Source organism: Sorex araneus, chromosome 2 (assembly GCF_027595985.1).
Source record: "Sorex araneus isolate mSorAra2 chromosome 2, mSorAra2.pri, whole genome shotgun sequence".
NCBI lineage: Eukaryota > Metazoa > Chordata > Mammalia > Eulipotyphla > Soricidae > Sorex > Sorex araneus.
In genome coordinates, this window is record NC_073303.1 from 272,702,026 (window position 1) to 272,716,864 (window position 14,839).

The following is a 14,839-nucleotide window of genomic DNA, read 5'->3' on the forward strand; positions in this document are numbered from 1 at the left end:
AGACTTGGCCTTCTAAGGGGGAAAGGGACTGGAACTGAGTTTTATATTTAGTTTAAGCACTTCAGATGAGTCCGGTGATGGGAAAAGAGAGAAGAAAATGTGTGTGCGGGGCAGAGGGGTTGTGTATCTGTTAGGGTATGTGTGTGTATGTGTGAGTGCACTTGTATATATGTTAGTGTGTTTATCTGTGAGTGTGCTTGTGTGTGTAGGTTATTGTGTGTTTGTGAATTGTTTTTTTTTTTTTTTTGCTTTTTGGGTCACACCTGGCTCTGCACAGGGGTTACTCCTGGCTCTGCACTCAGGAATTATCCCTGGCAGTGCTCAGGGGGCCATATGGGATGCTGGGAATCGAACTCTGGGTCGGTCGCGTGCAAGGCAAACGCCCTACCCGCTGTGCTATCGCTCCAGCCCCGTGTGTTTGTGAATTGATAAGCCAGTGTCTGTGTATGTGAGTGTGCCTGAGTTTGGGATTGTCAGATTGTGTATAAGTCAGTATGTGTACGGAAATATGTGAGTTTGTGTGTGTATTTTTTCTGTAAGCCTGTGTGTATGTGAGATTGTATGTGTGTTTGTGTGATATAGTGTGTTTGCATGTTTACAACAGTGTATATGTGAGTATGTGGTCGAAGTCAGTGTGTGTATGTATGTATGTGTGAGAGTGTATGAATGTGTGTAACTTGGTGTGAAACTATACAAATTACATAAGTTGGTTTGAGAGTGTATGAATATGTAAGTCAGTGTGAGTATATGGATGCGTGTAAATTGGTGTGAAAATGAATGTGTGTAAATCAGTATGAGTGTAGGAACGTGTGCATAAGTTGGTGTGAATGAATGTGTGCGTAAGCCATTGTGAGAGTGAATGTCTGTATAAGTAGGTGCGCGAGTGAGTGTGTGTATGTCAGCGTGAAGGTCTTTGCGTGAGTCGTTATGAGGATGTTTGTGTGTAAGTCAGTGTGAGAGCGTGAGTGTGAGTGTAGTCTGTGTGAGAGTGTCTGAGTGTGTCAGTGTGAGAGTTTATGAGTGTAAGTGCAAGAGTGTGTGTCAGTGTGAGTGTGAGTGTGGGTGTCAGTGTGTGTGTCAGTGTGAGTGTGCGTGTGTGAGTGTCTGAGTGTATAAGTCAGTGTGAGAGTTTATGAGTGTGTGTCAGTGCGAGAGTGTGTGTATCAGTGTAAGAGTGTGTGAGTGTGGGTGTCAGTGTGTGTGTCAGTGGGAGTGTGCGTGTCAGTGAGTGTGTGTGAGTGTCTGAGTGTGTGTGTCAGTGTGAGAGTATGTGAGTGTGGGTGTCAGTGTGAGTGTGCGTGTGTCAGTGAGTGTGTGTGTGTGTGTGTGTGTGTGAGTGTCTGAGTGTGTAAGCCAGTGTGTGCCGTGGGCGGTGCAGCTCCTCTGACCTGGCCTCCGGGGTGCGTGTCGGTGGGCGCCTCTGCCCAGGCCGTGCGGGGCGCCGGTCAGCGTGGGCGGCGCGGCGGGGACGCGGGCGCGGGCGCGAGGAGGCGCGGGCGCGGGCGCGAGCGCGGGCGCGCGCCCACGTGACGGCCGCTATAAGAGCGCGGCGGGCGCCCGCTCGGCCCCGCGCTCCCGGCCCCGACCTGCGGCTGCGGCGGCGCCCGCGCCCGGCTGCACCATGACAGGTAGGCGCGCCCGCCCGGCCCCGGCCCCGAGCCCCCCGGCCCGGCCCCCGCCCCGAGCCCCCCGCGCCGAGCTCCCCGACCCCCCCCGAGCTCCCCGAGCTTCCCGGCCCCGCTTGGGTCGGCGCGGCGGGACGGGGGTCGCGGGTCCGGGTCCCTCGGCCGCCCGGCGCCTAGTTTCGGGCCCGGGTTGCGGGCGGGGCGGCGCGAACCCCACTTGTTGCGGGGTGTCGCGGGGCGCGCGTCCTTCACGGGCCCGGGGGCGGAGCGCGGGTCGGACCGGCCCGGAGCCGCGGGTGTGACCCGGTTCCGGCGGCGGCGCCCAGTGCAGGCCCGGGGCGGTGTCGCGCGCGTGTCGCGGGGCGGCGGGGGGCGCCGGCCGGTGCTGGGGGCTTCCGGCGCCGCCCCCCGGCGCGCGCGCCCCGGCCCGGCCCTCCCGAGCCGCCGTCCCGGCTGCCCCCGTGCCCGGGACTCCGCGCCCCGAACCCCCCTTGCACCCGCCCCCGCTGGCCTCAGCCCCGCGCCGCCCTGTGACCCTTTTGCAGCGCCTGCTGGACGCCTCCGGGGACAACTGTCCCGGCGGGTGACTCCCCGGGGCCGCGGCCCCCGCGCCGTGTCCAGCCTCCCGGTGGGCTGGAAGAGGGTGTGCGGCCCCCGGGGTGTGCGGGGTGCAGCCTCTCCCGGCCCAAACTTGCTCGCGCTCCGGAGAGGAATTTCCAGCGCCTGCAGCCCCCGCCTTGGAAAGGGGGCAAAGGGAGAGGGAGGAAACCTAAGACACAACGAGAATGACTTGGTGACACAGTGTCCCAACTCCCCGGGTTGGGCAACAATGCCCCAAGTGACCCTGCCGTGCCGGTCCTTAAGTATCGCGGCGGCGTTTGGATGCCCACCAGCCAGCCGGCGTTTGGCTGATGTGACCCCCAACCCCACCCCACCCAGGACCGTTCCAGGGGGAGGGCTCGAGGGGTGGGGTGGTGGCAGCGGGGATCGGTGGAATCATGCATCTGTCTGCATTCCGCTCGGGCGCCCGAGTTCGTGCGGGGTGTAGGCTGATTTCTGAAATTGTGTGTATTGAGGGAGTGTTTGTGTGCATGTGCCGGGTGGGTACGGGAAAGGGGGGGGGGGGTGTTGCAAGACAGAGAATCCCGGTGGCCTCTGCCAGTGACAGGGTCAGGATGGTCAGAGCTTGCGGAGGGAGAGGGGTCCCTAAATCCACTAACCCGGGGCAGAGCGGCCCAGAGGGAGGCCCTCGCTGGGGGTCATGGGAGACCGTGGTGGAGAAGCAGGAGGTATTACAGACCGTGCCAGAGCAGCTCCTGGCCAGAGAAACTCCAGCTTCTCTTCTTCTCCCAGTCTGAGTCTTTGCCTGGACGGGGGTCACCCTCTGGGGCAGTGTCAGCCCCTGACTTGTCCTGAGAATGGAGCTCACGCCTCTGGACCCAGTGGGGTTTCGCCCTCACCGCTCCCCCGGCCGTTGGGAGCTTGCTAAAGGGGTTCCAACTAAGGGCCGGCCGTACCTTCAGCCATCCTCGGGTGGGCTCGGGGCTGCCCCTGTCCAGCCAAAAGGCACCCCTGGAGCTGGAGAGATGGAACAGCTGGGAGGGCGATGCCTTGCACACAGCAGACCCCGGTTCTATCCCCGGCACCCCCAAGGCGTGATCTCTGAGCGCAGAGCCAGGAGTAAGCCCTGAGCAATGCCAGGATGGCCCCCCCAAAGCAAAATTATGAAACTGATTTTTTTTTTTTTGCGTCACACCCAGCAATGCTCAGGGGTTACTCCTGGCTTTGCACTCAGGAATTACTCCTGGCAGTGCTTGGGGGACCATATGGGATGCCGGGGATCGAACCCAGGTCGGCCGCGTGCAAGGCAAACGCCCTACCCGCTGTGCTATCGCTCCGGCCCCATGAAACTGATTTTGGAAGCCGCCTGCCCCTCGGCTGAGCGATAGTACAGCGGGGAAGCGGGGAAGGCTGCCTTGCATGCGGCCGACCTGGGTTTGATCCCCGGCATCCCACGTGGTCTCCCCCAGGCCTGCCAGGAGTGATTCCTGAGCTCAGAACGAGAAGGAACCCCTGAGCACAGTCAGGTGTGGCCTCAAGACTAAAAAAACAAACAAAAAAAAAAAAACAAGCAAGGACACATGTGCCCCCCCGTGAGCAGAGCCGTCTTCTCCGGGGAGCGGGTGCTGCTCAAGAGCTGCTCCCAGGGGCCCGAGGCCGCGTCTGTCCACCGGGTTGCAGGCGGGCTGTGGTGACGCCCTCTCTCACGCGCCCGTTCTCTCAGATCAGGCCTTCGTGACGCTGACCACCAACGATGCCTACGCCCGAGGAGCACTGGTTCTGGGGTCCTCCCTGAAGAGGCACAGGACCACCCGCAGGCTGGTGGTGCTGGTGACCCCGCAGCTCTCCGAGCCCATGAGGTGAGGCCTGCACGCCCCGGGACGCTTGTCAGGAGGCCGGGACTGGGTGAAGGAAGGGGCAGTGGGCAGCGTGGCTGGGCAGGAAGCGCCTCCCAGCGTGGGAGATGTCTCGAGGGAGGGGAGGGTCTGCCCTGTGCCACCGAGGTCTCGGGTCCTTCTCGGGACCCTCCGTGTCTCTTGGGAAACGCGAGTGCGGGAGGGAGGGGCCTGGAGAGTGTCCTACTACCCTCCTCGCCCCTCTCGCAGCGGGGATGCTCCGTTTTCTCTTTCCAGCCACCCCAAACCTGAGGGTTTTTATTCCCAGGGGACAGGCTTGAGCCCCTCGGGGCGGAGGGCGTGCTCCTGGTCACGGGTGACTTTCTTGCTTCTGCTTGGCTGGTCATTGGGCTGGAACTTGGAAGTGTCCGAGTGCACTCGGCGCTTTCCGATGGCAGCCTGACATGGGTCTGGGCACACTGGGCGCTCTGTGCCTGCTGCAGTTTTATCTCCTCCCAGCCACCTACAAGCGGGAGGTCTTGACTCTCTTCCAGAAAAAACAACCAGAAGCCTCTGAAAAGGCGGCTGTGTGTGTGTGTGTGTGTGTGTGTGTGTGTGTGTGTGTGTGTAGGGGGGGGTGACAGGGGGAGTTAGAGAAGGAGGAGGGGAGAGAGGACCATCCCAAATCCTAAGAAAATGCCAGAAAGATCCCATCCCTCGGTCTCCTGAGTGGTGTCAGTTTGGGGGAACTGGCATGGATTTTGGTGCAGTTTGGGGGCAGATAGTACAACATCAGTTTTCTCCTAACTGGGCCAAAGGTTGGAATCAGAAAGACTCCAGACTGTCCTTAAGCTGTAGGGAAGACGGTAAACTGGGCTCAAGGCAAAATGTGTCACCGCCATCCTATGTAAAGAGCAATCAGTACAGCAGTGGCCACGGAAAAGGGCATCGGGGGCCTCGCTGGGTCCCAAGGGCTGAGCCCAAGCTGGACGTGGGGGTGAGTCCCAGCCGTGGCCCGTTCTCCCCGCTCTCCTTTGGCTGTGTGAGCCCCAGTCACTGCTGAGGGACTCGGTGGCAGATCTGATCCACTGTTTAGTTTGCGCCACTTGTCATCAAAGCCCTCCACGGTCAGCAGGAATCAGTTCCAGTCACATGTCGTGGTCAAAGGCCTGGGCTGCCGCAGGCACAGTGCGACACATACTCAGCATCAGCCCGTTTGGGGTTTTGTTTTTTATTTTTCACAAGCTATGTCCAGTGGTGCAGTGCCCGGCATCCCCAGGAGTCAGTGAAATACATGTCTGGAGAAAGCACTATTCCATCTGGACCATGAGCACTTTTTATTTTGGTGACTGCGCCTGCACTCAGTGCAAATTGACGCCATTTGTCCGAAGCCAATCAGGGCCCTGGAAAGGCCTGTCTTTGTACCGGGACTGCAGGTGGCCGTCCGGGTCTTCAGGGGCAAATCTGACCTCCCGAGAGGGGGGCGGAGTGTTCAGGACGGATGCTCAGGCTCCGCATCCCGGCTCTGACTCTTGGCAGGAAAGCCTTGGAGACGGTCTTCGATGAGGTCATCCTGGTGGACGTCCTGGACAGCGGGGATTCCGCCCACCTGACCTTAATGAAGAGGCCGGAGCTGGGGGTGACGCTGACCAAGCTGCACTGCTGGTCGCTGACGAAGTACTCCAAGTGCGTGTTCATGGACGCAGACACGCTGGTGAGTGTGGCATCATCTGTCTGCACCAGCGAGGCCTCTGTGCCGTGTTCGGTCTCCGCGGGATGGTCGAGATAAAGCCCGCGAGATAAAGCAGTGCCCGAAGAGTGTCGGGTGAGGCCGGGCAGGCTGCCTGACAGCCGGAATCCGAAGAGTCCCCGTGAGCCCTACAACTCAGGGGCAGCTTAAGACGTCCCCGCGGCAGCCTGGCATTGCAGCGACGCTATCCCCTTCTTACCACACCACACCCCCCCCTCACCGTTTCTTCTGCACCACCAGGTCCTGACGAACATCGATGACCTTTTCGAGAGGGAAGAGCTGTCGGCGGCGCCCGACCCCGGCTGGCCTGACTGCTTCAACTCGGGCGTGTTCGTCTATCAGCCTTCCGCACAGACGTACAAGCAGCTGCTGCATCTGGCTTCCGAGCGGGGCAGTTTTGATGGTATGTAGCAGCCCCTCCGGCCTCTCCGGGCAGCTGCGGGCGATTTCTCGGGGCTGCTATTCCCGGGAACACGGGAGATGGGCAGATCCTTTTGCTCTGACCTGGCAGTGGGTGATGCGCAAGCTGATACAAGCCTTGGAAGTGAGGTTGTTCTTTGGGGAAATACGCGTGTGTGTGTGTGTGTGTGTGTGTGTGTGTGTGTGTGTGTGTGTGTGTGCACCTACATCTGTGTTTGACAGAAGAAGAATTCAAACACAGGCTGGATCCATAGCATAGCAGGGAGGGCGTTTGCCTTGCATGTGGCTGACCCAGGTTCGATTCCCAGCATCCCATCTGGTCCCCTGAGCACCACCAGGAGTAATTCCTGAGTGCACGAGCCAGGAGTAACCCCTGTGCATCGCCGGGTGTGACCCAAAAATAAAAATAAAATAAAATAAAATAAAAAATTGAAACTCAGATGGGCGCTGCCTGTCATCCGCCTGCCCCAGTGAGGTCGGGGCGGTGGGAAAGAACCCAACCCCCGCTTGTCCGGGATGCGGGAGAGAAGCAGCCGCCTCCCGGCTTTCGCAGTTCTCATTGAACCAAGGGTGAACGTGTCCCCGTGGCAGTTCCACAGTGGGAGACGGGGACCCTGATCCTCAGGCCCGTTCTGCCAGAAGGCCGTGCCTGGCGCGTGCGGTGTCCAGGCCTCAGCGTGGGGCCCTCGCAGGCATGTTTGCCTGCGGAGCGTGTGCACAGGCCTGGAAGGGGCAGGTGTGCGGCCGGGCAGTGGGGGCCCCGGGCCCCAGCCTCTCGTCCTCTCCGTGCCCCTGACGGCAGGAGCCAGCCGGCGTCGCTCAGGCCTCTGAAACAGTAAGCCGCCACCACAGTTCCCTCCCCACACACAGAAAACAATATTCAGCCTACGGAGGTAACTGCAAAATCAATGATTCTTGAAGAGAGAAGAATAGGCGGTTGAGCTGGGAAGGAATCCTCCTGCTCTGTTTGCTCCAGGTCAGAGACTGGAAGCCCTGCTTAGGGGGCTTGGAGAGAGCCAGTCCCACCACCCCCCGTCCCAGACTCTCCACCCCGACCCTGGGGTCTCCACCCCCCAGCAGAGTCCTGAGCACTGCAGTGAGGAGTCGGCTGGCCCCAGGTGCTATGGGAGGAACCTTTTCCTTTAACCCATTGTACAGTGAAAAAGCAAAATTGTCTCGAGTGCAGCCTGCCCTGGTTTGATCCCGGGAGGCCCCGCCTATGATCCCCCAAGGAGCCCCCCAGGAATGACCCCTGAGGCCAGAGCCTGGAGTAAGTCCGGAGCAGCTCCAGGTGTGGCCCCAAAATGGAAATCGCAAGTTTAAACGTGTGGGGTTAGAAGCTACATCTAACAGTTTGTCTTTTGTGTGTTTGTTTTTGCAAGGAGCTGGGAAATGGGAGCATTTTCAGTGGGATGGAGAGGGAAGTCTGGAGGCTGAGAGCCCTGGGGCCGTACCCTACAATGTCCCGCAAGCCTGCAGGGCTGAAGTCCCCTTGCTTCACTGTTGGACTAGTTTATCTGCAGCAGCTCTCTTGCAGGGGTGGAGGGAGGAGGGGCGGAGGGTTGATACTGGGGGCCCCTGGGAATTTGGCAGCAGCTGGAGATACGGTTGGTTGTCCTCGAAAGGGTAGAGGCCACAGGCCTGCCCAGTCTCCTCAGGCACAGGGGACAGCCCCAGCAGAGCCGACGAGGCCACCCTTCCCCCTGGCACTGTGCACGCTGTAACAGCAGGGTCCTAACAGTGAGGCCGGGGCCTGGGAATTCTGCCCCCGGCCACGGCCCTCCGGAGGCGGCACTGTGGTGGTCACTGGCTTGGCTCCCGGGAGGAATGAAGGCGGCATCCTGCCAGGCCGGCGGCTCCAGCCCGGAGCTTTCGTGAAAGGCTCCACGGCCCCGGCCCCCTCCCCCACTCCCGGCTCCTCTTAACCTTCCTGGCCACGGAACTTTGTTCAGCACCTGGTGTCAGATTCGAGGGGAGTGATGCCAGAAACTCGGCATCAGTTCTCGACGCCAGGAAGGGAGTGCACCCCTCGGGGGAGACCGGGGACCTGGAGCCCGCCCTGATCTCTCAGGGAGAAGAGTGTCGAGTTGGTTGTTGAGAGAGAAGAGCTCAGATCCCACTTGGCAAGGGCCCAGGCCTTGGGAAAGGATCTGGGCTTTTATTTTATTTTATTTTTTAAAAACTTGGTGGTGGGGGCTGGAGCAATAGCACGGCCTACCCGGGTTTGATTCCCAGCATTTCATATGGTCCCCTGAGCACCGCCAGGAGTAAGTCCTGAGTGCAGAGCCAGAAGGAACCCCTGAGCATCGCTGGGTGTGACCCAAAAAGCAAAATAAAAAAAGACTTGTTGGTGGGCCGGATCAATAGTATAGCAGGGAGGGCATTTGCCTTGCACCAGGCTGACCCGGGTTCGATCCCTGGCATTCCAGATGGTCCCCCGAGCACCACCAGGAATAATTCCTGAGTGCAGAGCCAGGAGTAACCGCTGAGCATCACTGGGTGTGACCCAAAAAGCAAAAAGTAAATTAAAAAAAATGAAAACGTGTTGGTTTTCCAGGCCACACTTGGCGCTGTTCGGGGCTGACTCCGGGCTGTGTGCTCACAGAACGCTCCGGGTATGGGAGCCGGGTACCCAGTGCTCAGGTTGAGACTCCCTCAGCCGCTGGCACGTGGCCTTGCCCACTGTCCTAGCTCTCTGGCCCCACCACGGGCATGGTTTGGGGGGTGAAACTCCGGGGGTTCACTCTGCGCCCTGCTCAGGAATGACTCCCGGCCGTGCTCAGGCCCCCGTGGGGGACGCCGGGGATCGAACCCGGGTGGGCCGTGTGCAGGGCCGGGTGGCCTGACCCGCAGGAAACAATTGAAGTGCCGGAGAGCCACGGGCGGGCCCTGGGCCCTGCTCTGAGTCCGGAGGGAGCCCTGGGGTTGGGTTTTGCCTCGAGAGACAAGAGTGCGGGGAAGGGTGGGACTAGAAAGCGCCGGCCCCTGCCCCAGCGCTGAGTGAGGCTTTCAGCATCAGGCCTGCTCGGACGGGGCCATGCCGGGCCCTGCTCCACGCCTGGGTGGCGAGGGCGGAATCGTCTCCGTTACCCCGGGCGCTTGGCTGCAGGGCTCTGGGGGCTCGGCTCTGACGGCGTGGCTTTCTGACTGAGAAGGTGTTGGGATTATTCAGCGGGTGGGAGATTCAGGCCACGCTTGGGTCAGGGGCGAGGGGGCCTGGTCCCCCCACCCCCACCCATGTGTGGGATCCGTGTCGGGGACAGCGCACACTCGCGCGTTATGTTCATGGGACACAGACTCAGGCCCTGTGTCTGCGTCTCTTCATAGCGCCCTGCTCGCTGCACCCACTTTTCTTTTTCCTCCCCTCCCCTCCCCTCCCCTCCCCTCCCCTCCCCTCCCCTTTTCCTTTTCCTTTTCCTTTTCCTTTTCCTTTTCCTTTTCCTTTTCTGTGTTTGGTTTTGGGGCCACACCCAGCTGTGCTCAGGGCTGACTCCCGGCTCTGCATTCAGGGATCACTCCCGGTGGACCGGGGATTGAACCCAGGTCAGCCGCGTGCAAGGCAAGCCCCCTCCCCGCTGGACTGTCGCTCCGGCCCCGGGGTCCCCTCTTCAGCACTCTTCAACACTCTGCCTTCTGGGCCGAGACAGGCCTGTTCAGGTGTTCCTTTGCCCCTGCCTGCTCGGCCCGAACGTTTCTAACAGACACAACAAGTCCGGGCTACCCCCAGCTCTCTCTGCTTTGCTGCTCCGGGGTTTGAATTCCTCCGTGATTAAACCAAGCAGCCAAGGCTTTATCTCCTTCTGAATATCTCCCAAGTCCTGCTTAATCTCCTGCGTGTGTGGGGCAGAATGTAGTGGGCACTGCTGTCCGGTGACAAGCTAGCAGGGTGCTGATGGCCTTTGCAGCTGCGTTCAGAGCACCCGAATGGGAAAGAATGTGGCTAATCACCAGCTCTCCCGGCACGCCCCCCCCCCTCCCTGCCTCGGGCCAGGAGAGGAATCCTAATATGGCAAAGGGTGCTGGGAACCTCGACTCCCCCTTTCTCCCCCAAAGTATTAGAATTCCGAGCTAGCAGCCACCAGGAAGGAGGGCCCGGTGTGTCTACACGTCTCTCTGACTGAGTTCCTGTTCCGGGGTCTGTCTTTGCAAACTGACTTGGCACTTACTTCATCATCGCTGAAGTTACATGTTTCCTGAAAGTTGAACAATCGCCCTTGTGAAAGCAAAAGGCACTGACACTGTTGAATGTGTCTAGATAAGGTTAGCTTCGGGGCTGCTAACCCGGGCAGCCCGAGCCAGGGAGTGATATCATAGATACTAATTTGCTCCTTTGTGTGCACTCACTCCTGGTGGTGCCCTTGGCTGGGGTGAACTCACTCTGCATGCAAATCCAGGTTGGTTTTTCCTCTGGCACTGCCCTCGAAGGGTGCTGCTGGCCTGGGTCAGGCAGGTTTGTGCTGGAGAATTGCCATCACCTCGCATCCCCGTGGGTTGGTTTAAAGACCCGAGTCAAAATCATGAATCCATCTTTACTGACTTGGTGTGTCCTTTTTATTATAGTCCTGGGATTGAGTTCCTGTAACCCCGGTGCTCGAAACCATCTTAAAGGAGTGAAATTGTGGTCTGTCATTAGAATAGGACAGGATCGATTCCTGAGTGGCTGGGGTGCTTTCACGGAAAGCAGAATCCAGTGACCTCTAGGGAGGGAACTGCATTGCTGGGTTCTGAAGTCTAATTTGAAGTGGTCACAGGGACCACATCTTCTGTGCTCGGAAAGAGTAAACCAAAAGAGTACAAGAAGGGGGCTGGAGTGATAGCACAGCGGGTAGGGCATTTGCCTTGCATGCGGCTGACCCGAGTTCGATTCCCAGCATCCCATATGGTTCCCCAAGCACTGCCAGAAGTGATTCCTGAGTGCAGAGCCAGGAGTAACCCCTGAGCATCGCTGGGTGTGACCCATAAAAGAAAAAAAAAAAGAGTACAAGAAGGTTTTGAAGGTGGTGTGTGTGTGTGTGTGTGTGTGTGTGTGTGTGTGTGTATGTGTGAGAGAGAGAGAGACAGAGACAGAGACAGAGACAGAAACAGAGACAGAGACAGACTAGGAATCAAACCCAGGGTCTCACATTTGCATGCCAGGTACTTTACTGCTAAGCTGTATGCTTGTAAAATTATATTTAACTGGGAAAAAAAAAAGTTGGTGTTAGATTTTGTTAAGATGTGACATAGGGAGGCTGAAGCAATAGTACAGCTGGTAAGGCACTTGCCTTGCACGTGACTGACCTGGGTTCAATCCCCGGCATCCATATGGTCCCTCGATCACCAGGAGTGATCCCTGAGCCCAGAGCCAGGAATAAGCCTCGAGTACTGCTGGGGCTTACTCCTGGCCCAGTAAATTAATAAATTAATTAAATTAAGTGTGACATTGGTCACAGGGCTGCCGTGATCTTTGTGGCAAGTTAACTTCAAACGGGACCCGCCCTCGAAGGGAAGGAAGGAGAGAGGTGTTCCCAGCTCGCGCTGGCTGACCACAGGGCTTGGGAGAGTGCCCTGCTCTTCCTGGTTCCCTGTTCCGGGACACCAGCTCGCCAGCCGCCCCGAAGCCAAGCCGGTTGTGGCCCTTCATGTATGTTCTCAAGTCCTAGAGGCCAGAGGGATAGTGCAAAGGGTCAGGCACTTGCCGTGCATGCGGCTGACCGGGGTTCAGTCCCCAGCACCCCATCTGATTCCCCGAATGATCCCTGAACACAGCCAGCAAAATAAAACCAAAAGCCATTTAAAAAATTACTCCCTTCTCTTGCATCGATATCAGTTCATCCGGAATATGGGTAGAAAAGGGTCCTGAACAAGAGCAGAGGGAATGAGACAGGGATCGGGCCCTGGAGGTGGGACACAGGTAAAGGTGCTTACCTGGCATGCGGCCGGCCCGGCTGGAAGGCCCAGCACTCGTGACCGGAGCAGCGCAGAGCTGGGAAGAGCCCTTGAGTACCACGTGTGTGTCCCCATAAACCCCCCACCCCCGAGAAATCAAACGGGAGCCTTCATCGGTAGGCAAGGAAAGGAGCGTGCCCACGTTTCTCTGAAGTGCCGTTCTCTCCCCTGGCACCGATGAGTGCCCTCTTCAGGGGGCATCTTGCCCTGCCAGTGCAGTAAGGTGGGCAGTGCAGTGAGGTCAGCGTTCGTTCCTCCCTCTGTGCCCGTTCAGGACTTCCTTGTTGTGCACCTGCTGTAGGTACAGCAGCTCACCTGGGTGGCACGCAAACCAGCCTCATGTGTGTGTGCGTGTGTGTGTGTGTGTGTGTGTGTGTGTGTGTGTGTGATGTCGAGGTAGTTTCCTTGTCCCAGTGGTTGTATGCTACGTTGTCCTTGGAAAACATTTCCAAGATTGAGAAAGCTCTTTGACCTGATCACCATGCTGATGAATTATGCAAAATACCTTCCCCTGGGGCAACCACAACATCCTCCTTTGTAAAACAGACGGAGAACAAGTCTCCTTTCTCCCTGGAGGATTGGTAGCCAGAGGTTGTCAGTTTTTTTGTTGTCGTTGGTTTTTTTTTTCCAATCGGCGCAGTTGAGAGCATTGCATAGTTTGGCAGAGCTGGAAGTATTCGTGGGAATATCACTCTTGCCGACGTTTCTACAGTTTGTTTGGTTCACGGAAATGAACTTTAAAAATTCATCTTAGTTCCTCGCTGGGGGCAGAATGCTCAAGGTAAGGGCCAGGAACAGACTGATAAATAATACAATTTTTTTTCCCCTCCATGCCTTCATAAAAGCTTGTTCCGATGAGACCTTGCAGACATTTAGACTAATCTTGCATTTCATGATGTGATGATGAGTCTCACAGGCTCAGAGTGATGAGGAAAATGTAGAGCAGGACGGCCGGCCTCCGGCTGAGCAAGTGGATTCAAAGCCAAGCATCAAAGTTCCCGAGTTTTGGGGCTGAAGCAATAGCACAGCGGGTAGGGCGTTTGCCTTGCACGCAGGTGACTTGGGTTCGATTCCCAGCATCCCACATGGTCTCCTGAGCACCGCCAGGAGTAATTCCTTCATGCAGAGCCAGGAGGAACCCCTGTGCATTGCAAGGTGTGACCCAAAAAGCAAAAAAAAAAAAAATCTCTTCTTAAAGTGAACCCCCAAAGCTGGGGTGTGCCAGGGTAGAAGAAACCCTTTGCTCTTGGCGTCAGTGTGTCTGCGCCTGAGGGATGTGAAGACGTTGGCTCTGCCCAGGGCCTGGGTCTCTCTGGGGGTCGTGAGTGTGTTAGATTCACGACATCTCAGACACCCCGGGAGCCTCCTGCTCAGAGAGCTCAGCTGTCGCCAGTTGCTTTGGTTTTGTGACCCCCACGTTCAGTGACGTGACCCGATGGGCTTGTGGCCCACACTGGTTAGTGTCCCGGAAAACGTCTGTAGCATTCTGTGTGCTTAAGGTGCACTTGTGTTGGTATTGTTCTGTTTGGGGGCCACACCAGGCAACGCTCAAAGCTTACTCCTGGCTCTGTGCTCAGGAGTCACTCCTGGCTGTGCTTAGGACACGTACAGGATGCCGGGGATCGAACCCGGGTTGGTCACGTGCAAGGCAAGCGCCCTGCCCACTGCACTATCGCTCTGGCCTATGTTTTTGTCAATCACAGTTTAGGTGACAGAGTGACGAGTGTCCGGGTGCCTGGTATTGAGGTACAGTTTCTGCTCCCCTTACCCACGACGTGCCCACGGCCCCCCCAGCCCTGTGTCCCTTCCAGTCCACCCGAATGTGGGATTTCCCCTCAGCCTAGTGTGATCGCGTGTCGAAAGGCCCAGTGACGTTTATTCCTCGGTGACAATTTCATGCTCTTTTCCTTTCCAGGCGGGGACCAGGGTTTACTCAACATGTACTTTAGCAACTGGGCGACCACAGATATCCGGAAACACCTGCCGTTTCTCTACAACCTCAGCAGCGTTTCGATATACTCCTACCTCCCGGCCTTCAAAGCGTGAGTGTGGACAGACGGACGAACGCCCCTGGGAAGGTGGTGGTTATGGGGGTAGGGGTGGGGAACGGGGGCACTTTGAGGGCCCTGATCTGTCAACCCCGGGGAGGGATGCCCGCTCTGCCCCGGGCCAGCCACCACCCCCTGCACCCCTGTCCAGCAGGTGAGGGGGGATGAGGGTGGGAGATTCGGAACGAGCCTCTTGGGCCCTGCGCTGGCACTGCACCCTCCTGGCCGGGTACCAGTGGTGGCTCCTCTGGCTCTGTAAACACGGGGCCAGTCCACCCCCCCCGCCGCCTCTGCGGGTCCCCCGCTTCCTCCTGGGCCAGCGGAGGGGGCGAGTCCCTCGGGCTGGGGCGCAGGGGGTGGGCTGGAGAGGTCCGGGGGTGCCGCCGCAGGGTGCCCTGCAGCGGGGTGCAGGGAAGGCTCGTCCCTCCGACACCCCTTCCCCCGCCGGCCTCTGACTCATCGTGGGCGAAGGTTTCGTGTGTGGGCCGGAGCCAGAGCTGTCGGCTGCTCGGGGCCCAGCGGGAGCAGCAAAGCCGGGGCCTGGCCGCCCTCCCCGCTGGCTCCCGCCCGCCCGAGGGTTTCCTGTTCCCTGGACAGGGCCCGAGAAGGCACCGCCTGCTCTGCCTGCTCTGTCCTCCCGGCACGGGGACAGCCGCAGCCGCTGCCCTTTCA

General features: G+C 58.6%; 1 protein-coding gene across 2 annotated transcripts in view; it reads left to right on the top strand.

Annotated features, from left to right (window-relative positions):
* Positions 1-1,507: 1,507 nt before the first annotated feature.
* The window catches only part of GYG1 (glycogenin 1), a 28,177-nt gene continuing 14,845 nt past the window's right edge, over positions 1,508-14,839 (top strand). For both annotated transcript variants that reach the window (XM_055129502.1, XM_055129503.1), the window contains exons 1-5: positions 1,508-1,628; positions 3,910-4,045; positions 5,561-5,735; positions 6,012-6,174; positions 14,035-14,161. In XM_055129502.1, coding sequence (XP_054985477.1) covers positions 1,622-1,628; positions 3,910-4,045; positions 5,561-5,735; positions 6,012-6,174; positions 14,035-14,161 — 608 coding nt within the window. In that variant the 5' untranslated portion in view covers positions 1,508-1,621. The remainder of the gene's footprint in view (positions 1,629-3,909; positions 4,046-5,560; positions 5,736-6,011; positions 6,175-14,034; positions 14,162-14,839) is intronic.